This window comes from Camelus dromedarius, chromosome 15, assembly GCF_036321535.1.
Source record: "Camelus dromedarius isolate mCamDro1 chromosome 15, mCamDro1.pat, whole genome shotgun sequence".
NCBI lineage: Eukaryota > Metazoa > Chordata > Mammalia > Artiodactyla > Camelidae > Camelus > Camelus dromedarius.
The window spans coordinates 38,116,741-38,144,542 of NC_087450.1; the positions used below are offsets into that span (position 1 = coordinate 38,116,741).

General features: G+C 33.5%; 1 protein-coding gene across 2 annotated transcripts in view; it reads left to right on the forward strand.

Annotated features, from left to right (window-relative positions):
* The window catches only part of HEATR5B (HEAT repeat containing 5B), an 89,773-nt gene extending 62,422 nt beyond the window's left edge, over positions 1 to 27,351 (forward strand). For both annotated transcript variants that reach the window (XM_010999642.3, XM_064494587.1), the window contains 10 exons: positions 1,448 to 1,627; positions 8,608 to 8,845; positions 9,891 to 10,145; positions 11,644 to 11,771; positions 14,833 to 14,977; positions 15,458 to 15,724; positions 16,887 to 17,111; positions 22,389 to 22,540; positions 23,984 to 24,197; positions 26,440 to 27,351. In XM_010999642.3, coding sequence (XP_010997944.2) covers positions 1,448 to 1,627; positions 8,608 to 8,845; positions 9,891 to 10,145; positions 11,644 to 11,771; positions 14,833 to 14,977; positions 15,458 to 15,724; positions 16,887 to 17,111; positions 22,389 to 22,540; positions 23,984 to 24,197; positions 26,440 to 26,744 — 2,109 coding nt within the window. In that variant the 3' untranslated portion in view covers positions 26,745 to 27,351. The remainder of the gene's footprint in view (positions 1 to 1,447; positions 1,628 to 8,607; positions 8,846 to 9,890; positions 10,146 to 11,643; positions 11,772 to 14,832; positions 14,978 to 15,457; positions 15,725 to 16,886; positions 17,112 to 22,388; positions 22,541 to 23,983; positions 24,198 to 26,439) is intronic.
* The last annotated feature ends 451 nt before the right edge of the window (positions 27,352 to 27,802 follow it).

The window sequence follows — 27,802 nt, forward strand, 5'->3', positions numbered from 1 at the left end:
GCACTATGAGACCACCCCTTCCTTCTTAACATTCTTTCTTTGGTTCCAGTATCACCACACTTGCCTGGTTTTCCGTTTGCTTTTCTGGCATCTTCTTTTCAATATCTTTCATTGTTTATTCTTATTCCACTTGTCTCTTAAGGTTAGTTATCTTCCCTGTGTTCTGTCCTTAAGACTTTTTTTTAAATACCTCAATCCTTGAATAAAGTTACCTAGTACCATTGCTTTAGTGACCACTTTGGTGTGAAGGATTCCCAGATCTACATAGTTACCTTTGTCTTTGCTTCTGAATTCCAGACCCATGTTTCCAACTGTCTGCTGAATATCTTTCCAGGTGCCTCTTACTGGTATTTTGAACTCATAATGTCATAATGTTCACAGTCAAAATCATGCTCTCTAACTTCCCATCTCCATCACTTTCCTGTGTTCATATGTTATCTCTCTTGAGCAAGGGTATCACCTTTCTTCCAATCATCCAACTTAGAAGCTTTGGCGATCAAAATTTGGTGATCTTTGATTATCACCTCATACTTTTGCATGCTGCCCCCTCTTGCTAAATATATGTAATTGATTTCCAAATCCTGTCATTTCTACTTCCAAGTCTTTCTCAGATGCCTCTCCCTTTTCATTCCACTCCCTGTTTGAGCCATATTATCTCTGTTCCATGATATAATAATCACATAACTGAACACATTGCTTACTGTCTAAATGCATTCTTTCCTATCCTTGGTATTCAATTATTTTTCCTAAAGCCCAATTCTAATAATATTCCTCTGCTCAGAAGCCTTGGAAACTCATGATTGCCTACAGAACAAGTCTGAATTCAGCTCACATAGAATTTAAATTATACTGTAATGTGATCCCAGTTAACCCTCCTAATCTTGTCTCTTCCTCCATGAAATGCCCCTGCACCTATACACACAAAACTTCCTGATAGCTAAATGTTCCCATTTCTCCTGTCAGAATTAATCTGTTTTTTCTCTTTTTTTAAGTATAGTATGACATTCATAGAACATTCTCATATGTTCATTTAATCTGTTTACCTGAGTACAGGGACTAAATTTTTTCCCTTTACTTTTTTGTGTTTTTAATCTCTTTTGTAGCACTCAGAATAACCTTTTGCCTATAATAAACAAATGTTGATGAATTATTCATGACTAAACTGATTTGGAGATTTTTTTCTGTTAAAATTTTTGTGAAATTAGACAATGGAAACATGATAAGTAAATATTGTTTTGTTTTCCACTTAGTACAATAAATTCCGTAATACTTGCTGTTGATTTTTCATTAAAAAAATATTAAAATATAGTGTTGAGATTTTTTTGTTTTGTTCACTTGTTTTGTTTTTGTATTTCTTCTCCCAGGGGAAAAATCATATTTATTCTATTCTCTTATATGTTTAATGCTAACTTTTTAATATAAAATTAATATTTTTTTCTCTGGCTAGGTATGTAGTACATGGATTGGAAGTGGAGTTGTCAGTGATCTCAGTGATCTCCGTCGAGTACACAATTTACTTGTTTCTTCTCTGGACAAAGTTCAGGCTGGAAAAGGATCTTCCAGCCAACTGTACCGAGAGAGCGCCACAACCATGGAAAAACTGGCCGTTCTCAAAGCATGGGCAGAGGTAACCATGGCCTATTTTCTTAATCATTTCTCCATCCATGAGCAAATGTTTTTGTATTCCTGTCGGTTAAAAATAAAATTGTTTTGTTTTGTTTTTTTATTTTAACTGACCTTTGGTATGGAATATTTTTTTGAAAATCAGTTATTTGCTCTTTCTCACTGAAATACATATACATTTCTGTCTTAAAAAAACTTACGGAACCTTTGAAAATTATATTTTTAATCAGTTTTTTGAAAACATCTATATTGAACAAGGGCTCTTCTTACTATGAAAAAATTAGGCAGAGAAAACTTACGAATATAAATAATAGAAAAATTTTATGCCAAGAATCTTTTATTTGATTAAATTTCAGGAGACTTGCCACCATGGATCAATACTGAGACTACAGGGTTTTTTGTTTGCTTGTTTGTTTGTATGTTTTATTTTTTAACAGCTGGTTTTACCACTTTAATTCCCACAGCCACTTTTAAAAAATAATGATATTGTTTTAAATTGACTTTTCTAAATTCCTTCTGCTAGTTGCTTTCAAATTCTTATCATCTATACTCAGGTATTTCAAGTAGCTCTTTATTCCTTCTTCGGCCAACCCAGTATCTCACTTCCCTATTTCCATGGTATCAGCAGCCTGTGACCACCTAATAGGTAATTGCTGGCTCAAAGAATGTGACATCCAGATGATAATAGTTTATATAAAGGACCCCTGGGTTTTTGTGGATTTTTGTTTGTCACAGAAGGGAAAATAGAGCAATAAGGTATTGTGGAAATTAGTTTTTCTCTCTGATTTTTAGATCAAGTTGTTTGCATAGAGCATCCTTCAATGTTCCTTTATTTTACCCTGATGCCATTTTTTTGGCTTAGACAAGTAAAATATTTGCATTGGTAAAATGTTTGTTCTTATTAATAAAATTTTAGTTTTTTCAAATTAATGCAAATCAATAATTTTAGGTGGACAGTAGTTAGATACTATAATATGATTGTTTTCTCACTTTGAAATTAATAGAAACTCTTTAATTTTCACATATCTAATTGTTAACTAAAACTTACTACTACTTCTCTTGTCTCTAGAAATTACATTCCAATTGATTGATTTTTTTTATTAAAAAAAAAATAGCTTCCAAATTTGTTCTTAATTCCCCAATCCCATTTATTACTTCTCCCAAATGAAGAGACCATTATGTAGTTTGATGATCATAAGATCATTTGCCAATTAGCTGGTTCTCTGCTGACTTGCATTTGATTCACCTACCAGGAAGTCTGGCGTAGTTCAGTATAAACAGCATTAAATGTTGAATCAGAGGCCCTAGAACAAGTTCTGTCTTTATAATTTACCATCTTTGTGACTTTGGTCAAGTGATTTGATCTCTCAGATCCTCAGTTTTTCTTATTATAACATGGAAATACAGTAATATCTTCATGTAAGGTGATGTATATAAAAAATCCAAGCATTGCATCTGACACAGAATGGAAGATAAATAATTGCTTTTTAGAAGTTTAGAAGTTGGAAGTTAAAACCTCAACTAAATTATTAATGCACGTTTTAATTTGAAACTCTTTTCTTATTGTGGGTTAACTTGATTGTATTATTTTAAATGATTTGCACCTCAAGCCTCAGCCTGTGATATTATCTAAGCAATTCTCCTTGCTTAGCTTCCTTTCCTGAGTCCATTTCCTCAAAGGCCCAGCACATTCTAGTTTTCTCTACTCAAGGTCTATCTTTGCTTCTACTTTTTTACTCAGAAAATTGAGGATGTTCGTTTTCCAACTCTAGAGATTGTTACTTCAAGTCTTTCTATTTATATAAGTTGATCACTGTCCTTTTACCTGTGTGACCTTAGGTGGATTATTTAACTGCTTCTCTAAACCTGTTTTCTCAACCCTCAAGTATGGATAATAATTATGTACATTTCATGGGATTATATTTTGAAGTAAAAGAGGTAATAATGACTTTCTCAATACCCAACCCATTAAGCATGCACAATGAATGTTATCAGCTGTGATTAATATAATAATTATTATTATTTTAAAGTTTTCCCGTAACCCAGGATTACCTTTTCTCATTCTCTTACCTCCCACTCTCTGATTCATTCAACAAAGTGTTATTGAACACCAGCTCTGTGCCAGGGTAGCAGTTGAGAATATACTGGTGAACAAGACAAATGTTCTACTTTTACTGAGGAAGACAAACTAGTGGACAAGTATATGCAACAGAAATACTGAGCGTTATCATAGGAGAAGTACAGACTGTTGTGAACACATGACAGAGGCACCTAGAACAGTCTGGGTGTTCAGAGGAGGCTTCTTGGAGAGAGTGATACTTGAGTTGAGACCTGGAAGATGAGAGTGGATGTTAGTAGGCATGACTCTGAGGATGGGGCTGTTCCAGGCTTCGGGCTATCAGGTATGTGGCCCCTCTGTGTGCTTTCAGCATCTCCTTCTACGTGCTCTTTTTCCTTGCCTACATTCTCCCCTGACTCAGCTGCTGCTTCTGCATACTCACCTCTTCCCATCTCGGTTGCACTGAAGTAGTTCAGTATCTTCACATCCTCCACTCTTTAGTCACCTGCTTTTCGGTCCTCTGCAGTCTGGGTTTACTCTCACCGTTCCATTGAAATTACTTCACTAAAATTGCAAATAATGTAATTCTCCTAGTCACTGGACACTTTTCAGTCTCTTTCTTATTTGGCCTCTCTACAGCCTGTGATGTTGTGTCCTCTGGAAATCCTTTGTTCTCCTTGACTTCTGTGACACTACTGCCTTGGTTCTGCTCTTTCCTTTTCATTGTTCCTTCTCAACCTCACTTGCTAGCTTCTCTTAGCCTACCTGCTTCTTAAATGTTGGTGTCTTCCTTGTCCCTCTTCTCAGTCTTCATACTTTTTCTTAATTCAATTATAGTTGATGTACAATATTATATGAGTTACAGGTGTACAATATAGTGATTCACAATTTTAAAGGTTATACTGCATTTATAGTTACTATTAAATATTGGCTATAGGCCCCCTGTTATATAGTATTCATTCTTCACTCTTTCTGGGCTGTCTCATCCACACCCATGCTATAGCTTTTACTTGCAATTTAAAGATTCTAAATCTGCTTTTTCACCCAAACCTCTCTCCTAAATTCCAGTCCCTTATTTTTGTCTGTTTATGGAACATCTCCACTTGAATGACCCATAGCTACCACACACCCTACAGGTTTAAAATAAGGTATCTGTTTTCTCATTCCCCCTTTTCCCCCCTTATCCCTAGTAATGGTCCTACCTCCTGTCTTCAGACCAGAACCTAGGTATCAGTCATGACTACTTCTTTTTCCTCAAACCCCCTCATCTTACATCTACTTAGTAACTCAGGTTCCTATTTATTTTACTTCATTAATATGTTTGAAAAATAATGTAATTTTGTTCTGATAATAAGAGCCCGTATGCTCACTACGCAAATTCAGAATGTAGAGAAAAAGTATAAAAAAGAAAATAAAGCTAATCTGTAATCTTATCACCCAGAGATGACTACTGCTAATATGTTGGTATATATTACTATGCATATGTACACATATAAATCATTTATATGTCTGTATAATGGGTGTGTATGTATATGTGTGTATCTATCTATATCTTTAGTTTCAAAATAAAAATGGAATCTCTTTCAATGTAGCAACTATCTTTTTAATTTAGCAATAGATCATTTATACCTTTTCCATCTGTATGTATTTCTTCTCTTTCCCCACTGCCTTAGAGTCCTCATCATCTGCCACCTATTCTATGCAATTTGCATCCTGATTTGTTTTTTTCTACTATTAGTCTCCTTCCTCCCCCCAGTTCCTACACAGATTCTCACAATAATCATTCTAAAATGCAAATTTGGGCAAATAATATGAACTGATAATTCACAAAGAGGAAACCAAACTACAAATAAACATATGAGGGGAGGAGATAAAAAACATTTCTCAACTAGATTAGCATAATTCTTTAAATGATAGTATCAGTAAAACTTTTCTAAAGGATGATTACAGTTGAATAATGCTGGAGTTAGGGGCATAGACCCTCCACGTTGTCAGAAATCTGCCTGTAACTTACAGTCAGCCCTCTGTGTATGTGGTCCCTCTGTATATTCATGGTTCCACATCCATGGATTCAACAACTGTGGATCATGCAGTCCTGTAGTATTGACTATTGAAAAAAATCCATGTATAAGTGGATTCGCACAATTCAAACCCACACTTTTCAAGGGTCAACCTCATATCAAAAAACTTTTTAAAACTGTGCACATTAGTTGATCAATTTATCCTAAAGAATATCAAGGATATATACAAAGATTCTGCCTTGAAGATGTTGATGGTGATATTATTTATTGTTCTCAAAGAAATAGAAATAAATGTATTTCTTGACCCAAAGATGATTGTATTAAGTGAACAGAAAATTGATTTAGACATTATATACAAACATTTTGTTTAAAAGACTGTGAGTATGTATATATAACATGTTTAGAATGTTAACAGTGTTAGATCTGAGTAGTAGGATTGTGAGTAGTTTTATTTTCTTCATTTTACTTATGCTTCTGATTTTTCTGTATTTCTTGTATAATACCTAGTAAGAAAAATAAGCACAAAATTTGTTTAAAAACAGTTCTAAAGTATATATTCTCATATTACAGATAGCAATGTAAAATACAGAACCCTTTTAGAAAGCATTTGACAGTGTCTGTTCAGAGCCGTGAAAGTATTTATAATCACTGACCCAGTAATTTCATTTCTAGGACGTTGTCCTAGGGGAAAATATCTAAAATATGAAAAAGAGAGATGTTTACAAAAGTGTTTACTTGGAATGTTACTTACAATGTGAAGAACTGAACACCTTTTGTCTTTGAAAACTATGTCTCATCTTTCTAAGATTCGCAAGCCTAAATAAAGAATCAGAAGTAAATGTAAAATTTCAACTATAGGAAAATTGTTAGGTGTATGTCTTCCACCACAGCCTTTAAGAATAATGGTTATGAAAACTAGTAGTCATATAGAAACCCTTATAATATGTTAATAGGTAAAATTAAATACAAAATTTTCTATACAACAGAATTACTACTTACAAAGTCAGAATGTGAAAACCTGGAAATAGGGATTATAAGTAATTTTGAAATTACTGAAAATTTATAATTCTGAAAATAAAATTAAAAGTCAAGGGAAAATACATACATCTGACCTTTAAATCCTGCAGTGACTCCTTTGCTTTCCCATTACCAACAGGGTAAAATCTTCAACTACTTCTGCCTTATATTCTGTGCTCAGTCTAATCCAAACACTCGCAGTTTCCTTAGAATGCCCCGCTGTTTCCTTCTCCTTGTGCTCTTGCTCTCCCCTCTGCCTGGAACTCCACCTTCCATCTTCGTGAACAGGTGAACTTTTGTCTTTGAATCCTGTCTCTCCTTTTTCATACTGCATTAAGATTCCTCCGTCCTTAGTGCTCTCTGTGATTTATTCATTCATTACACAAACCGTTGAGTGTCTGTTAGGTGCCAGGCATTGTACCTGAGCACTGTGCGTAGTGAGGTGGGGAAGGGAGATCATTAAAACAAATCCCTTCTCACAGCGCTTTTCTCACTCTCCCATCATTATATTAGTTTGCGAGTTTGTGGAAGGTGAAAACCGTATATGGTATATAGGTGTTATTTGTCTTTGTTGCCTTAGGTCGTAGAACAATATCAAATGCAAGACAACAGTCAGTACTTGGTAAGGATTTGATGAGTGAATGGCCGAGTATACTTACGAGTGCTTTTTGAGGCATTTTCTTAAGATACCAGCATAATAATCTACAGGAAGAAAGCAAGCTTACAACCACTAGAAAATATGAATATGGTATATTTTTGACTTGAAATTCAAAGTCCTCACTCCAGAAATTAGTTCCTGCTTCTAATTGTCAGGTATTAGTATGACTAACTGACTGTAACTAACTGTTAAAGAACATCACAGTGTTAAGGAATGCTTTTCCTCAAAAATGAGGGTTCATCGTTTCTTGTAATCATTGTCTAAACTTAGTCCTTTACTGTGCCATAGCTGTCTGCTTGTCATAGGAACAGAGATAAGACCTTGCCATCAAGAAGCTAGTATCCCTGTTCACATACATAGACTTCCTCTTACGTACAGTGAAAGAAACACTGTGTGGGGTAAATTGGTTTCTCAAGATTTTTATGTACTGCAATTTTCTTTCTTACTCTTACTCCCCACCAGCCCACCCCCTTGTTTTTTTGCTTTTTCATTGATGTGTAATTCATCTATATGCCAGTTGCCAAAGCCTAAATGTATGTGCAAAAACAAAAGAAAACAAACGAACAAAAGTAACTTCAACAAGGAGGAATCTTTAAGATTATATTTTAGGAAGTTGTTATTATACATCTTTTTTTGGTTTACAAAATGAAGAGAAAAGATACAGATAATATATGTGGCCAGTAAATTATATTCTTGGCTCGGCCATCTGTTGCAAGGACTAGAATGCTAAATATCACTTAAGGACTATGTAAGAAGAGATTTTGAAGGATATTTATGGAAATTCTTGCTATGACCCCTCCCCCTCTCAGCTTTTTTCTTTGAATGCTGGCTGATTGTGTCTAATAAGTCTATGAAAGCAAAGGCAGTAAACAGGAAGTTATATCCTATGGCAAAAAAAAAAAAGAGAGAGAAAGAGAGAAAACCACATATAAAAGGGTGCTTTGTAAAGTAGAACAAGAAAAGCCAGAAAAAAATTCAGAGAACCCTACTCAAGGAATATGCTATGAAAGGAATAGTCAGAAGTCAGATCTATTAAAAAAAAAAAAGATTGCCTCCAAAGCAGGTGGAATTTATTCTTTTGAGGTTATCAGGAAATCCTGAAGTTGTTTACTTTCTAGTATCTGTACTCAGTTACTTTTGATGGTTCAACTGTATAATCATAACAACTTAGGATATAACACTTCTTAATATTATGCCTTGTTGTTTTCTCCTCCTGAATATCTTACTAGGTATATGTGGTTGCTATGAATATTAAAAAGGAAGCAGAGTCAAAACCAAAAAGAGCAATTAAAAATACTGAGGATGACGATGATGATTATGGTACCATAGATGAACTGCCACCAGATAGTTTAATAACACTCGTACAACCTGAACTGCCAACACTCAGCCGCCTGTGGTTGGCAGCATTAAAAGACTATGCGCTTTTAACTTTACCAGCAGAATTTGCCAGTCAGCTCCCCCCAGATGGTAAGTACTGCATTCAGAGTTTTGCTTTTAATGGAGTTCAAAGTAGTAGTTAAACAAAATGGAATTGGTGGAAGTTAGCTACAGTAGTAATAATAACATCTGAAATTTCTGTGGACTTAAACTTGACATTCTCTCGTTTAAGAGCATCCATATTTAATTTGTGGATTCAAATACAGCATTAGACTTATTTGTTAGCCAAAGCAAAAATGTTCTCATTGTTATAGTAATAACTGTATGAGCTAGAGTACTCTAAATAACTATGTATAACAAGTCATTGTGCTTAACCATGATGAAGTATATTGCTGTGTTGTTCAGTGTGTGTGTGCAGGGACAGATGAGGAAGTCTTCAGTTTGATAGAGAAAACAGGAGGAAGGGAAGAATTTGCATAAAAGTAAAAAAGAAAAAAGACAGAGTTCCTTTGCTTATGAGAGAACGGGAAGGTGATAAGGGTTTTAAGAGTCGCTGGCGACAGTGAAGAGGAGGCCTGTGACTACGGGTAGGGAAAGGGAGAGGGCACTCAGTAGCATCAGCATTAAGCAGAGGAAAGGCTAGAAGCCCTAGCATCATCTGGGAAGTAGCAGGCACTGCAGGTCAGCAGCTCCAGGAAAGACGCTAGTTTTGGTAACTCTGTAGGAGAATCTGCTTGTCCAGATTGCTCTTTTGTATGTGCTGTGATCTGAGTATTAGGAGGGGGGCCTTTGAGAGGTGCTTAGGTCGTGAGGGTGTTGCTTTCATAAGTGGGAGTAGTCCCCTTGTAAAAGAGGCCCTGCAGATCTCCTCAGCCCCTCCCACCGTGTGAGAACACAGCAAGAAGGCCCTGGCTGTGAAGCAGGAGGGCCCTCACCCAACTGTGCTGGTACCCTGACCTCAGACTTCCAGCTTCCAGAACTGTGAGAAATATATTTCTGTTTTTTATAAGCCACCCAGTCTGTGGTATTTTCTTATAGCAGCCCAGATGTGCTAAGACAGTATGTGATGGGTATTTTTAGTAAGTGAATACTTACAATAGACATAATATTTTTGATTGATTTGATTGCTTTATAGGTGGTGCATTTTATACTCCTGAGACCATTGATACAGCTCGACTTCACTATCGAAATTCCTGGGCTCCCGTTCTCCATGCAGTGGCACTTTGGTTAAATAGCACAGGATTTACATGTTCAGAGTCAGCAGAAGCAGTGGCAGTATCTGGTTTACAGAAACGTTCTACACCTGTCAATTTAAACCAAGCATCAAGTGCAACGCCTAGTGCTAAATCTTTGCCAGAAATTAACAAAGACAGAATGCACCTGATTTTAGGTAGGTAAGCCATGTTAATGTATTTCAAGGTGTACTACTTTTGAAAATTCATACCCTCTTAAGTTCTGTGACTGGCCTGAGAATTAGACTGACAAAAGACACATTAACAGGAGAAAAGCATACAAGTTTATTTAATATTTTTACATGTACATGTATTTAATTTTACATGTACATGTATTTACTATTTTTACCTGTCTTTAGAAGGAAAGTGAAGACGTGGAGAAGCCATTAGGCCCAACAGATTGTATACCGTTTTACACAGACGAGAGTAAATTGTGGAGATGTGACAAAGCAAAGGGGTTTGGGCTAGGGGCAGTAAGTTGTGGGACAGTGACTAGAAAATATATGGGGAAAACTAATGGGAGATCAGGCTCATTTTAGTAGGTTTGTTTGGACAAATCTGTTTCAACATCAGCTCCCAGTCTCTGGCGATAAGAATGTTCTCGTGCTACAGGGAGGGCACCTTTCTCATGAGAAATTTTATGACCTGCTTTTAAGTAGAAAGGGGGTCAGAGAGCCCTGTATGCGTCTGCTATTTCTCAAGTGCCTTCAGCCAAGGAGGTATATTTTGGTGTGGCATGATTTGAATTCCTTCATATCTTTCATTTTAATCCTTGGAAAAATTTTATATAGTACAGTTCAGAGAAGGAATAGTAAAAAGAGGATTTTTAGCACATTTTCTAAATTAACTGAATTTTTAATATAAAAGTTTAATTATTAAAAACTGCTCTTTAAAAATTCTCTGCCATGTTCACTGACAGAGCTGTATTGAATAATTTTTAGGGAAAAAAACTAAACTTTCTTTTTCAACAATAAGTTTTCTTTTTACTTGGTACTTAACATATTGTCCCATGACAAAATAATAAAATGTAAAATTAAAGCTAATTAGAATAAGTCTTATTTATAATTGCTTTATAGATGTTCTTTTAACATTTAAGAATTTTACATTCTGATGAAGCTCTTATGTTTTCGGGAAGGCAAGGGTGAGGGAGGAAAACAAATGATAAGGTAAAATTATAGAATTTGTCGGGAGATCTCATAAATGAAAACGTGTAAGGCTTCCAAAGCAACGACCTTACTCTCACATAAATTAAGAGCAGTTGTTATCATGACACATTGTGCCTCGTGCAGCTTGCCATTTTAAAAATTTGTGTGAAAAAATTCTTTGACGATCATTTAATGACAGTTTTATAATTTTCATAAATTTATTCTTAATGTATTATTTTAGAATGTCTTTAAATGTCTTCTTAATCAACCTGATGACCTTGGAAATCCCACCCCCTCTTATGTGATTATTAACCTAATTGCAAAGTTATACCCCATGCTAAGTTTGGCTGCTTATTTTGAAAATTATTTTGAACTCACTTTAAGGCATTAATAAATGTGTGTTAAAGTAATCTAGGAAAAAATAAGTAGATAAAAGTTTTTTTTTAAGTGGTGTCAAAGCAACAAAGTGTTTTACGTTAACAAATCCATGTTTTTGCCTTGTACATTGCAGGTGTGAGTATACAGTTCCTCTGTTCCCCAAGACCTGAGGAGCCTGTTGAACATGTTACAGCATGTCTGCAGGCCTTACACACCTTGCTGGATTCTCCTTATGCCCGAATCCATATTGCAGAAGATCAGGTACAATATATTTCTACAATAGATAATTTATGCTTTGTTTTCATCATATTTATCATGAGATATTTTCTCACATATGAAATAAATACTACATAGTAAGTGTTCAGGATTTTGGCTTTGTCTAAGACCCTATATTGAATGTTGGAAGACCAGACACAGCTGGACTAGAGGTTGTCAGTCTCCCTTCTTTGATCTCTTGTTCATCAGCAGTCAAGTACACCTAAAAATATAAGGAATGCCTTCAGCCCCAGTTAATGATTCCGCTAATAAAGGGCTGAAGTAATTCATTAAGCTGTTAAATAAATTATGTCACTTTTAAATGTTTGATTAAGTTTTATCTCTCAATTAATGAAAATTTTTTGCACTGGCTCAAATATTCATTTAAAAAGTTCGATGAATCGCTGTTTCTAATTTCTGTGTGGAGTATTTAGAGGATTTTATTCATGTTACAGAACCAAGCTACCAGTGGATTTATTATTCTTTTTAATTAGGAATTATTTTACTTTCATAATAGCAATGATTTCTGTGGACACAATCACTACCAAGTGGTATTACTTGAGGTGATTTTTCATAAAACACAAAGAGATAAAAAACAAATTGTTGTATTATATCAGTTTAATTTGCACATGCTGTGTGATTACAAGATTCACTCACTGATGAGCTCTTCTTGTACCCCAGTCTCGGAGCCTGAAGCTGTGCCTCAGCTAAACTACAGATGACTGCGATAAACTTGAGGGCTGTTTTCAAATAGGCAAACTGATAAAATTAAGTTTTTTAATTTAATGATTTTTTAATATTTATTTATTATTGTATTATTTAATTATCATTTTTTAAATTTTTGGCAGGGGGATAATTAAGTTTAGTTATTTTTGGAGGAGGTACTGGGGATTGAACTCAGGACCTTGTGCATGCTAGGCATGCAGTCTACCACTTTTGAGCTATACCCTCCCCCCTTGAGCTATACCCTCCCCCCCAATAAAATTTAATCTATGAATGAAGAGGGACTATTATGTTTGCACTCAGTTATCTTAGTTTTAACATAATGTCTCACACACCTAAATATTTAGTTATTTTTGGACTTAGTAATGTTTTATTTACTCAAGCATTGTTTTACAACAGAATGGATTATTTCTTAGATGGATCCTATATTTTAACATTATCTGAGTACAGTGACTCATCAATTTTCTTCATTCACCCAACAACTTTTACTTTGTCCTGCACCAGACAGTTTGAGGCTATTAAAGATGGTTTTACTGCACCTTAATTAGGAGATTAGTACAACATGTTAAGTGCCAGTGTGTGTAAAGGTGTAATGAGATTAGAGATGTGGAGTGCTGCCATTCTTACAGGAAAAGGAAGGATGGCATGGCATCTGGAACTAGTCTAATGTTATGTCAGCTATAACTCGATGAAAGTAAGTAAGTAAATCAACACATAAGCAAACATTTCAAAAAAGGGGGGATGTCTTCTCACAGGAGATAATGGTTGTATCAAATCCTAAAAGTGGATTAGTGAGGCAGAGCAGGAAGGATGTGCTTTCCTTTTGAGGAGAATAGCAAATACAAAGACAGGGAGGCATGAGAGAACATGACAGATTCAAGGGCGCTACTATCATTTACTGTGGCTGGGGTGACTGGAACATGTTGGCGTCAGGCTGAACGATGGGATGAAGGCCAAATCTTGAAGATTTCTTTATTGCGTGTTAAATGGTTTAAAATCTCTCTTGAAAGCAACAGGGAATCATTAACAGGATTTAAATAGAGGAATTACATGATTAAATTTGTACTGCAGAAATACAGTACACCTAGATTTGATCACTCTGTCAATCTTGTAGTGGTTGTTTGTAAGACATGAGAAGGGAGGAGGGAGGATCATTATGAGGCTGTTTTCATAATTCTACAGAGACGACGACCCACTGGCCTAGGAAAACTGAATAAGGAAGAAGGAAAGAGGGCCAAGACTGTAACCTTAGGGATGAAGAGCAAATAAGAGTTGAGATGAGGGAAGTAAATCAGCAGTGGAGACTACTGAAGAGGGAGGCAGAGAACCAAAAGAGAACAGAGTTATTGAAGACAAGAAAGAGTTACGAAGACAGACAACAATATCAAAACAAACCAAAGCCAGTAAATAAGGACAGAAGGAAGTCTAGAGGAGGTTATTGGTGACTTCAGGCAGAGCATTTTCTCTGGTGGATAGAGCCAGATTATAGAAGACCAAAGAGTGACTGAGTGGATGAAGTAAGGGGAAGCATTTGGTCTGGGAAAGGAAGAAGCATGACAGAGACAGATAGGAGAGAATATGGCAGCAGAAAAGAGGATCTGAGAGGTTTTTTGAGGTGTTGGGGGGAAGTTAGATAGGAAAGACTTGAGTGGATACTTACAGTGGGAAGCAAGCCTGGCTAGAGAGAGAGGTTGATGACATATGGGGTATGATTGAGGTCTTGGTAGTAACCTTGGGGAGTCCAACAGGATGGGATAGGAAGACCATGAGGAAAGATTAATCAGCCTTGGATAAGGGGCTGGACACTTGATCTTAAGAAAAGAGGTAAAGGTGGTTTTGGTTACAATTAGTTTTTTCTCCCTCTTTAAAAATTTGAAACAGGTACATCGGATGGGTTTAATGTGGAAGATTGTGAGTAAGAGGGTTTTTTAAAGTGGGTAGTGAAGTATGAAAATTTGTAATAGTTCTGAGATGGGTCTGAGAGAGACTCACCAGAATGCCTAGAATCTCCAGTAGACTACTCTTGCGTCTTAGGTTCGAAATTATAAATTTAGTGGTACTGGACTCTAGCAATGCTGTTTAGTCCAAAAGAGGAAAGAAATAGGAGAATGATCATTTTAAAATGTAAAAATTATTTAAATACATAAATAATAAAGTAATTTGTTGATTGAAAATATGTTGGGATAAAATATGACCATTTCTGAAGATTGTTATATTTGCTACATAGTCCTATGTATTAATTTTAGCTACCAAATTTATTTTTACATGTATATTTTCTTAGGCTTAATAATATAAATGTATCCTTTGAAATTAAAATTAATTTCTCTCTATTAATTTGTAATAGCTGATTGGTGTTGAGTTGCTGAATGTTTTGCACCGCCTCCTATTGACCTGGAATCCGCCATCCGTCCAGCTGCTGGTGACTGGAGTTGTACAACAGATAGTAAGAGCTGCTCAGGATTATTTGCAGGAAAAGAGAAACACTCTAAGTGAGTGCTAGAAATTACACTAACTTTGAAGAGATTTATTTGTACTCTTAATTTGAAATATTAATGCCAGGTAGTTTTTAATTTAAAGTTAACCATACATTTAGAAGATTTGCAATTGATTTTGCTTTCATTAGAAAGAACCAAATGAAACTGCTTGTTTTCAACTATTTTTCTCCTTCAAAACTATCAACTTCATATGTTTCAGCCTAACATATGTGTTACTCCTATTATGAAATTTATTTCTAATAAAAATACCTAACAAAAGTTTTCAAAGTGAAAAATGAATTGCCCTTTACTTTTAAGGGAGAGATCAGTAAACAGAATTCTAGTAAGGCAGAGAATTACTCCGAGAAAGACACGGCATCAGACATTTAGTTGTAAATTACTTTGAAAGAATTTATCATATATACTTCTTGTGTTGTTTATCTGCTATTTGTTATTTTTTACTGAGAATTTCACCGATTTTTTTTTTCACCCAAGATGAAGATGATACAGAAAAAGAATCCTGTCCTGTATTAGGAGAAGGAGGTGACAGTGGTGGTCTTATTCCTGGAAAATCTCTTGTGTTTGCAACTATGGAACTGTTGATGTTCATTTTAGTTCGGCATATGCCACATCTCAGTACCAAGATGTCGGACTCTCCAAGTCATGTAGCCACTAAAACTCGACTGTCAGAAGAAAGTGCTCGTTTGGTGGCAGCCACAGTTACCATACTCTCTGACTTACCATCCCTTTGTTCACCTGCTGGTACGTATTGATCACTGTTTGGAAATGTATTATACTATATTAGGCAAAGATGAGCTTGCCTTTGATTTTTAAGTGCTATTATGACTTATTTTCTTCTTAAATTTCAGTGTGAATGGAAAAGTAGGTCTTTTTTAAGTAGCCTAAGACTAAAGATTTAAAAACCCAAAAACCCAAGATAATCCTTTCAGATATATTTCAAACTCTGGCAAAGAGACAGAACCACAGCTTGAAGGAGGATATTGAGTGTTAGCAGTCAGACATAAAGTGGAATTACTAAACCCTTCATTTTCTAATCTGGTTGCCACGCTCCAGCAACACTGACAAACTACAGAGATGCCAGAGGAGAGTGACAGCCGACTCTAAGGAGCGACCAAAGAAATTATAGCTGAAAAAGAGTAGCTGTCTGCAGACACATGAAGAACTATTGGATAAAAAAATAGACTTCCCCTCTGTTATCTAGAAGGTAGAGATAGTATCAGGAGATATAAAAGTGAATTTCAGCTCAACACAAGCCTACAGATGTGAAAATAGTGAATTCTCCATCATTGAAGCTTTGCAAGCAGACACAATGACTACATGTGAGAGTGGTGAAGGGAGTCTTTCATTGAGTGGGCGATTGAATTTGATGATCTTAAAGTTCTTTCAGCTACAAATCCTAGGATTCTTTCATTTCTTTTTGTAATTTTTTTTTTAATCATTTTCCTGGCTGGTTAGTACACTGATGTAGTACTGAGGCTGATTTAGTACAATGAGATTGATTACTTTTCTTGGAATTGCTACATGATTCACCAAGTTTCTCAGATGCTTCTCAAAGTACTTGGTAGGTTTTTTTTTTTTCCATCTGTTTTTCTACCTTCCTTCTTTGTTTTCATTATGAAGGGCATGACATATTAAATAGGTGAAATATTGGAAGTAATAAAAACAAGGCAAGTTGGGAAAAGAAAGAAAATATTAATTGTCTTCTTTGAAATAACTTGTGACTTTCTTATTTTCTTTTTCAAACATTGAATTATAGTAATAGTGCAATAAATGTTGTATAAATAAAAGAAAAAGAATAATATTAAGCCACAGTCAATTGTAAGAAAACCTCATAAACAATTGAAACAACTGTAATATGGAAACTGAAGTAGTTATGAGGTAATCTGATTTGTCTTTATTTCAGGATGTATGACAATCCTGCCCACGATTCTGTTTTTAATTGCAAGAATATTGAAAGACACAGCAATAAAGTCTGCAGATAATCAGGTTCCTCCCCCGGTCAGCGCAGCTCTTCAAGGAATCAAAAGTATTGTGACACTTTCAATGGCCAAAACTGAGGATACTCAAAAACAGTGGACCGCTCTAATTCGTAGCACTCTCGCATGCATCCTAGAATATTCTCAACCAGGTAACCTAATCAGTTTTAAATTTTTAAATTTATTAGCATATCTGTTCCCTAATAATTGAAGGAGCTAGTCAGAAAACTGCTGTGTAATGCTGAATCAACTCAAAGAGGTGTTTTAGTCCCATCTTTCAGATGTGAATTTTAGTTCCCTTTCTGGATGTTGACTCTGAATGTCTTTGTCTTAGCACTTACATACATACTGGGAGATTTTCCCAGAAAGAAAGGATGTAGACATATAAAACTCATAGTTGTTTTGAACTCCTATGTAGTTATCCACTTATATTATCAATTATTATTCATTCCCCTGTCAGTGGATATTTTTACTTTTTCTGATTTTTTTCCAGTTATAAAACTTGTCTCAGTGAACATCTTTGTAAAGTCCTCATGCACATAAGCTATGAGATTTTCTAGGGCATACCCCTAGCAGTGGAATTGATAACACATCTTAATTTTGTCAACCCATAGCTCAGTGGTAGAGAGCGTGCATGAGGTCCCAGATTCAATCCCCAGTACCTCCATTTAAAAAAAAAAAACAAAAAAAACTTGATTATCTCCACCCACCCAAAAAAAAAAAGATTAGTTTTATCAGACATTGCCAAATTGCTCTCCAAAGTAGCTACATGAATTTACACTTCTACCAGCAGTGTATGATCCCCCACCAATACATATTTCAGACTTTTAAATTTTGCTACCTGATAGGTAAAAACGTCCTCTTATTGTTTTAATTGGCATTTTTCATTTTCCTAGTGAGTATAAGCATTTTTCATGTTTGTGTTTAATTTGGGGGAAAATGCTTGTTCATAGTTTTGTCCGTTTTTCTTCTGTGTTTGACTTTTTATTTCATTTTACTTCTGTTGTAAATGTGAAAGAATTGAAAACAAAGAAGAGTAATTAAAGATTTGCCATATTGCCTATTAAAACATTTCCACACTATCTAAAACTGTGGAGTGGGCCCAAGAGTGAACAGATAGGGCAATGAGACAGAACTGATTGCTTTAAAACAGACATTCATACACATGAGAGTATAACACATGATAAAGGCACATTCATTATTCTTCAAATGGTTTGTGTCAGTAGCCATTTGAGATACCCGTTCCAGTTAGGCCCTCTTCTTACATCATGATTCAAAATAAATACAAGGTAAGTTAAAATGATAATGTAAAAATTTTTAAATAGATGAACGAAAATATAAGTGAATCTTTTATGTCAGAATAGCAAAGGACTATGTAAGTGGAAGTCAATGGTAAATATCACAGAGGAAAATATCAATTGTTTTGGACAATAGAATTTAACTTCTATTTGTCAAAACAATGTACATTAAAAGACAGGTGATAAATCCTAAAAGTTCTTATCAGAAGGACAAAAGTTTTTTTCAATTTCTTTACTTTTGTATCTATATGAGATGAGATGGTGGATGTTCGTTAAACTTATTGTGGTAATCATTTTATGATGTATGTAAGTCAAATCATTATGATGTACATCTTAAACTTACCTCGTGCTGTATGTCTATTATATCTCAATAAAACTGGAAGAAAAAAATTTTTAAAGCAAAAGATAGCTGAAATAAAGAAACTGACAATAATATTTATATCAGCGTTAATATCATTAATATACAAAGAAGTCTTACAAGGAAAACACTGAACACCAAATATAAGAAAGAAGAAAGGAAGGAGCACACATAAAAAAAAAGGAAATAGAGATACCCACTAAGCTATAAAAAAATTAGCCACATTATTCTATAAGCAAAGAAAACAAATAAAAACAAAATAATCTAACTTTATACCTGTAAAACTGATTTTTTTTTTAAATGTGAGTATGTACAGGTGGAATCGGTACCAGAATATTTTCATGCTTTGCTGAAGGGAGTTTAAAACAGGGAAATCAATTCTGCAAAATGTACAAAGAACCTTTAAGAATTCATACTGTGACCTCTTTGATCAAAAACTTATTTTGAAGATTATTTATCACAGTCTGTTTTACAATAATGAAAATATTAAAGTGATAAATATAACTATCTGGTAGTGGGAAAAATATTAAATATATGATGATATATTCATTTGGATTATATATCCATTATATCTATTAAAAATCATGTTTATAAATAACTATATATAAAAAGACTAACCCAGACCAGAAGAAATTAATCAAAAATATAGAAATTAAACTTAAACTATCTCTGGATGGTAGTATTACAAGTTTTATTTTCTTTCCTATACCTTTGTTATACTTTAAACAATGACCATGTACTATTTTTATTATCTGATTTTTTTTTTAGTATTAATATTTGGAAGGAACAACTTATATGAGTTTTATTAATGTTACTAAAACTATTTTAGCTTTATCATGAGTTAATATTTTGCTTTTTAAGGTAAATTTTTAACAGACTAAAGAAACATTAAATACTGTAATTATATTTACATGTAATATATTTATGTGCAGATAAATAGATATAACAAGAAAAAAGTAGTTAGGAATTCATTAAAAATATAAATATTATTTTCATTTTCATGGGAAGTGTCCATAGTCAATAATCATATATTTTTTAATTGTCCATTATAAAGAAGATTTTGATATTTTATCCATCTTGTTCGTTCATCTAGATGAATTTAAAGGTATAAGAGTATTAACTTGCCTAAGATAATCTGTTCGGAACTGAATTCTGAGTAGGCATAGTCAGTATGAAGTAGAGATCAAGACCCCAGATTTATTTGTATAGTATTGGTGAGCAAGGCAAGCAGAATTTCTTACTTTACAAGAAAAGTTTTATAATAGAGAATTTCCCTCGTGGAAATCGTATTTCATATTATAAAACCTGAGACTTCCACTTTAAAAAATGTACCAGTGTATGTATGTGGACACATACACACACAAATAAATCTCCCTGAATGTAATGAATCACTCTTAAGATTGCTATAATTTTTTTTTTCATTTTTAAAGCCTTCAGTTTTGAAATAGATTTTAGACATTTAAAAAAATTACAAGAATATTATAGGGAACTCCAGTGAACTTCTCCTATATTCACCAATTGTTAACATTTGCCACATATGTTTTATTACTCTCTAATCTATGTATGAATATTATCATTATTAATTTTGCTGAACCATTTGAGAATTGAAATCATCATGACTCTTTACTCCTAAATACTTCATGGATATCCTGAGAACAAGAACAGTCTCTTACATAACCACTGAAGAATTATCAAATTTAGGCAATTTAACATTGATACAAGGCTCCTATTGTTCATATGCAAATTTCACCAGTTGTCCTAATAATGACTTTCATAGAACTTGTTTCTTTTTATCTAGAATACAGTCCAGGATCATGCACTGTATTTAGTTGTCAAGAATGCTTTAGTCTTCTTTAAGGCAGTTCCTCTGCTTTTGTCTTTCATGACATTGATGTTTTTTAAGAGTACAGACCATCTATTTTATAGATTGTTCTTTGATTTGGTACTATCTGACTTTTTTTTGTCATGGTGAGATTCAGGTTATGAGTACAGCTGTCTTTCTCAGTGCATCATATAAGGAGGCATATAATATTGCTTTGCCCTGTTACTGAGAATCCTAACTGTAGTGACTTAAGTTGGTGTCTGCCATGTTTCTCCACTCTAAAGTTGACATTTTTCCCATTTACAATTAGAACAGAATTTGCAGGGAGATACTTTAAGACTATGTCTGTTGTCTGTCCCTTATCAAGCCTTCACCCAGTGTTTTTTAGCATTTGCTGTACTTGAATCAGTTATTACTATGATAATATCAAGATGATAATTTTCTGGCTTCTACATCTATTTCTTTCTTTTATATTTATTCGTTGGCATTCTGCTGAAAGGAAGAGCTTTTTCTTTGCCCTCCCTGTATTATCATATGTTCGTGCATTAGTGTCACTACAGCATTTAATGTTTCTTTAGTTTGTTAAAAATCTACCTTAAAAAGCATTTTGACACGCCCCCATTATTTCTTGAGCACTTCCTTACTTTCTGGCATTAAGATATAACAGACTCAGCTTGTATTTTCCCTGTTACTGTTCTGGAATCACTCATTTCTCTCAAAAGCCCTGGTTCTTTTTTAGTAAAGAATGCCAAATCTTCTTAAATTCTTAAAATTAGATGCCAAATCTTCTTTAAGTCACAATTTAAAAATAAAATGTTATTTTTCTGACAAAAATTGCTTGTAGTGTCACAAACTCTGAGTTAGAGATTATTTTCATTTCACCTAGAATAGCATTTCTTCAGTGGAGTTCTCAGGTTTTTAACATATATGGGTTAGGTTATTGTAAATTGGGTAAATCTTTCAAATTTTACATCTTTTTGTTGTTCTTCTTCTTCTTTATATTAACAGGCTTCTTCTCATCTGTCATTCTTAGGTCATTCTATTTTATGAAAAGCTAGTACCCTCATTATGAGAGAATGTTAGCAAATCAAATATATCTGTTCATAATTCTAATAAAGTACAGATTATCACTGAGTATTTATAGCTGCCAAATTAGCCCAAATTCACATATAAAGAATGTTGATAAGTTCAGCTGTAGAAGAAATGATAATCACAAAATAGTTTGGGTCTCCTATTTTATTAAATGTTCAGTAATATCTTTAGAATAAATGTACATGTTTCCTACATTTCTAATTACATATTGTATCACCATTAAGTTAAAGAATCTATTCCTAAATAAATGATTGCAATAGCAGGAAATTTTTTTAAATTATGAGAATACTGTCTTCAGGAAATTGTGTGAGTTTTTTTTGTTTATGGTTGTATAGAATTTACAGGTTTCATGTTTACTAAATAGAAAAGTAAGCTCACTAAAAAAGTCTACTCTAGATTTGTAAATTACTTAGAATATCTTATGATCATTTAACTTTGTTGGAAGAAGAGTATTTGGAAATTTCTGATCAATCTAACTCCAAAGAAGTTAAATGAATTTTAAGTAATTTTATACTTTCATGTTATATTTTATATTAAAATTTTTTTGCATATTAGAGTTCTTGTTAGGATGTATGTCTGAATGTTTTTCAATTAATATTGTACCATTTGGAAAAACAAGGAGAGAGGACTTAACTACAGGGACTTCTGATAAAGTGTCCCCTGTGTCCTTAGTAATAGATGAGTTCTATTCATAAAGTTGTTTATGGACTGTGTTACATTGAAGGAACGAACACACTGCTGTAGAAGTTGCTGGGGAGAGAGGGTTACTGCTCAAAACTGAAATTTCAAAACATTTCAGAAATAGCATACTGCCTTCATTTTTTATATATATCAATATTTCCTTATTCATATATTTCAGAAGATACTGTGCCTGCACCTGATGAAGTAAGCATGCTAACAGCAATTGCACTCTTCCTGTGGTCTGCTAGTAGTGAAATAATAGGAGTCCAGTCACTACAGAATGGCTGCATGAACAGATTTAAAAATGCATTAAATTCATGTGACCCGTGGGTAAGTTACACTTAAAACATAGTGGTGAACCTTCCACTTTATCAGGAAAATTTCAGATCGATTCATTAAAATGTGTGATACATCAAATGAAAATGTAAGTGTTTGCTATATGGCTTTTCAACAGAAAACTGGAAAAGATCACTGGTTTAAGCATTTCAGGAGACATGTGTATGTTCATTTACATATGCAGAAATTCCCCAGTATCTAAAATATTTGATTAACCCTGGCCTATATTGATAGAGACTTTACATACTTCTGTTTTTGTTTTTTTTTAATTGAAGTATAGTCAGTTTACAATGTTCTGTCAATTTCTGGTAGACAGCATGTTTCAGTCATACATATACATACATATATTCCTTTTCATATTATTTTTCATACAACTATGAAACTATATATCATATATATATATATCATGTATCATATAACTATAAGATACTGATTATAGTTCCCTGTGCTATACAGTATAAACTTGTTACGTGTTTCTGTTTTTCTTTGTTTCTTAATGACATCAATGGCATTAAAGGATAAATATATATTATAACATGTTTTAATGGGCTTATTTTGGAAATGCTAGGTTTTTTAGAAAGTAAGTTTTATTGTTTTACAGTGTCAAAGTCTGAACTAATGATTCTCAAACATGCTGCATATCAGGAAAAAAAAAAAAACAGCTTAGTTAACATCTACCATTACCTTCCTGAATCAGAATCTCTAGATGTGTGGTCCAAAGATCTGTATTTTAAAAACATTTCCCACGTAATTTTTATGTCCAGCAGTGTTTGGCAACTTCTCCAAAGCACTGAAACAGTTTTCTTTCATTGTTTTTTCCATATGTTGATGTATTGATGAACCTTCCTTCCTTTTTTTTTTTTTTGGTTTTTTTGTTTGTTTTTAATATGAAGTCTTTCTAATATAAAGTGGAGCCACTGAGACCTTACTTTCTAAACCTTGAACACTTAAATTGATAGAAGCAGTCATTTTAGGGAATCCTAGAAATGGAGCTGAGGCGTGTAAGTAATGTATGTGTATAGCTTTGTTTGGCATCATTCAAATAATAGCTTTCCATGCTAAATATGTTAGGTTAAAGTGGGAGAGACAATTGTAAATTAAAGAAAGAATTAAAAACAAATTAGAATTCCTGATTTCTAGTTTCTTACTACAGAAATATACAAATTATATAAGCAATGGTAATTTGGCAATTAACATATAAGGAATGTTTATTTGATTAATTTCTTTTCAGTTAGGTTTATTTAGTTAGCATATTAGAAGTTTTATCACTCCATTTCCATAAAAAGAAGGAAAAGGCATTAATTCATCTCACATTTCTATTTTCAGCCTGCAGTATTGCTTCTTTTCAGTATTAAGTACATATTAAGATGTAATGTGATTGTAGAGCAGATAAGAACTGTCATATATGTAAATTAATGAAATAATTTTCTCATATAGGTTCAAGCCAAATGTTACCAGCTTCTCCTGTCAGTCTTTCAACATTCCAATCGTGCCCTTTCAACCCCCTATATCCATTCATTAGCTCCAATAGTAGTTGAAAAGCTAAAAGCTGTCGAAAGAAACAGACCAGCCAGTAACACAGAACTTTTAGCTGTTCAAGAAGGAATCAAAGTTCTTGAAACATTGGTTGCTCTTGGGGAGGAACAGAACAGTAAGTATTTTCCTATAAAAGGCCACTAGTCTAAAATGAAGATTTGTGTTATGTATAAATCTTGTTCGATGTTAGACACAGGTCATTGCAACAGAAGTTTACTAGAGGTGGTTACTATCTGAAAGCTTAATGTTTTTGCTTATGTTAACAAAATAGGGTTAATTTATATTTATATTTTAAGAGATTAAAATAAATTACTGATGGCATTTCAACCCATGGATTTTTTTTATTTTCTAGGAATGTACTTTTTAAGAACTGGGGAAAATGTGGACGTTTAATAGATTTTTTAAAATAATACGTTTTGATGTTCATAATAGAGGTATAAAAACTTTATAACAAGTAGGACCAGAGAGTATTCATACCAAACATCATTATTAAAAATACCTCAAAATTTGAAATGTTTAAATTATTATTTTTTAATTTAAGGACAACCTACAATATACATCCATTTAACCAGACACTTATGTAGCTTAACACCTATTCCTCTTTATTCCCTGCCAAGGCTTGATTTCATCACAATTCAAAATTTATCTTTAAAAATAAAGCTTTTAATTGTTACAGAAAGACTGTACTTTTTAAATTACTACCTTATGATTGAATGTAAGCTGTTTCCAATTTTTCAAGATCATGAATAACTGAGATGAGTATTCTTATATAGATGTCTTTGCACACTTTTTAAATTTATTCTATCAAATAAATGCCTTTAAGTGAAATTTCTGAGTCAAAAGGAATGCACACCTTTTTATATTACCTCATTACTGTCCAAATAAAAATTATTTATATCAATTTTTTCTATCAAATATTTTCCTCTTTTTGAAAAAATTTCACAAGAGATTGGAAAGGTAATAAAGATTTTTTTAAAAAAACTAATGCTGATAGCTTCCCTACGAAGTAATAATCCAGAACTATCAGAGTGGAAGAGAAGAACACAGAAGTGATTATGAAAAAAAGATTGGTCTTACTTGATGATTAACTGCTTATAGGGACAAGAGAAAGAGAAGAGCCAAATATTACTATGTTACCTGGAAGAAAGATGAAAGCAGTGTTAAGACTGGAAAAGTCAGGAAGAAGAGCTGGTTGGGAGGAGTTGATAAGTTTAGTTGAAATTAGATATTAACCAATTTTTTGGGTAGAAATATTATTACTGACATCATGGCCCATGTGTGGTAACTCAGCATAATTTTATCTTTATTTTTATTTTACTCACTGTAAACTCCATAAACATGGGGACTAAATCTTATTTATTCTGTAATCCCAGCACTGAGCTTATTGACTTTTTGCATAGTCAGTATTTAAAATATGTATGAGTTGAATGACTCTTGGGATCAATTCCTGAACAGGTGCCCTAATTTAGGTAGGGAAGAGAGTCTTATGCTTTTTCAAATACTTCTCTATTATTTGAATTCTTTTAACAGCAAGAATATATTTATATATTATTTATGGAATTAAATAGTTTAATAGTTAGACTTCAACAATATTCATGAAATAAAATAACCCTTTAATTTTCCATTTAAAAGTCAATTAATTTAAGATATGAAATAAGCAAAGCAGTGTAGCTTTAATTCTTCAACCAACCAATTTTTAGTACTTAGTATTAATGAGTTATATCAACAACAAGCACCATCATGATTTCTTCATTTTTTTAAAGAACTGCCTCACTCAGATACAGATGTTTTTGTACTAAAGCAAGACTTCTAGGAGGTAGAGAAAGCAATTGGCATTTAAGAAAAATTAAAACTAAATCTAAGTGCCAAGCAAAACCGAAGGTAAATTGTCACCGTCACATTAATGTCACGTATAGTCATCATTCCTTTCATGATATCCTAATGAATGCTTTAGGTTTCTGTTCCCTATTCCAACCTCCCTATTCTGGAATACCCTTAAAAATTTTGTAATTTTATTCTCAAAATACACTTTACCAGATGGTAATCGTAAGGTGTTCATTCCTTTTTAACCTTTTAACAGTATTTTTTTTAATATAAAACAAATTAATATAAGTGTAAAATATACAATCTTAACAGGAACTCAAACCTGGTTTCCTATCCTAACATGGCTTGGGTAATTAGGAAATATTCAATATTAATTATGAGTAATTATTGAGGTCTAAAATAGACTCTGCATGTTTACTTGTACTTTATTATAATTTAGACTACTGTGGTAATTGCCTACTTTTAAAATAAAAGTTTATTGTAATTTTCAGATTCATGACCATCTTCAGACTTTTTACCTTTGTCATTTGCAGGAGTCCAATTACTTGCTCTTTTAGTTCCTACTTTGATCTCCTACCTGCTGGATGAAAATTCTTTTGCCTCAGCAAGCACAGTTTCCAAAGATCTTCATGAGTTTGCACTCCAGAATTTAATGCATATTGGACCTCTGTATCCACACGCTTTCAAGACAGTAATGGGAGCGGCTCCTGAGTTGAAAGTACGTTTGGAAACTGCTGTTAGGGCAAGCCAGGCTAGCAAAGCTAAAGCAGCTGCCAGGCAGCCAGCCCCTACCGTGCATTCTGCACCAACAATTAAGCTAAAAACAAGTTTTTTTTAATTTGCTATTGCATTCATTTTTGTTTATATTGTCAACTAGCACCTAATTAGTGATAGCCACAGTATCATTCCAGTCTGTAGGTTCTACTTTATTTGTATATAGGAATTACATGCCTCTGAGTAGGTTTAGTGAAATAATGCTCACACTGGTTTCTGATTTTGAAGGAATGATTTTTTTTTAATCATGTGGTGAATGTGCTTTTATTTTTTCCTGATAATGTTTCTCTTTTATTCATTAATTTATTTTTTAAACACTGAGCCATAGTCTTTTAAATTAAATGCAGAAAAAATTGTATCATGTCGTTGGGTGGCTTATTGATATTGTCAGGGAAAAAATAGGGAAATATCCAGTACCTGTTATGAAAAAAATTAATTGAAAAGCAAGCAGAATTTGAATTTTGAGGTATTTAGCATAATGGAAAGTATCTGTTTCATGGTGTATATATATTAAGAATAAAGTCACATTTTCTTAGCATTTCTCAGACTGTCCTTACCTTTCTGTTAGAACTTTTTACTTTCATATTAGATTACTAAATTATGCTTGTGTGCATTTTAGTTAATTGAATTAAAACTCTCATTTAAAGATCCATTAAAATGTTTCAAATGTGGAATAATACTTTGCTTCTTTTTAATGGCTAAAATTTGGCCTCGGTTATGCTTTGTAATTACAGAGAGCCTTGAGTGTTCTGGCTATGATGCTTAGTTTCATTCATCAAATATTTATTGAGTGCCTCCCATGTATAAGGCATCAGGCTAGGTGCTGCAGGGCATACAAAAATGAATTAGTCATAATTATAGTTATGCCAGTCTCTCATGCAATGGGAATTTTACCACGTCAAAAAGATAATTGATGAAATGAATGTTTGCCCCATGTTTAGCACATTTTAAACACCAAGTTGTACCAGACTGTGTTACATAGACTGTATTTTCAAAAGCCAGTCACTGTTCTGAACATTCTAAATTGCATACCTGTTCATTATCTGCCTCCTTCTACTTATTCTCTCTCTTCCCCTCGCCAATTGGCAGCTCGTGAGTCCTTCCTCATTTAGTCTTTAGAAC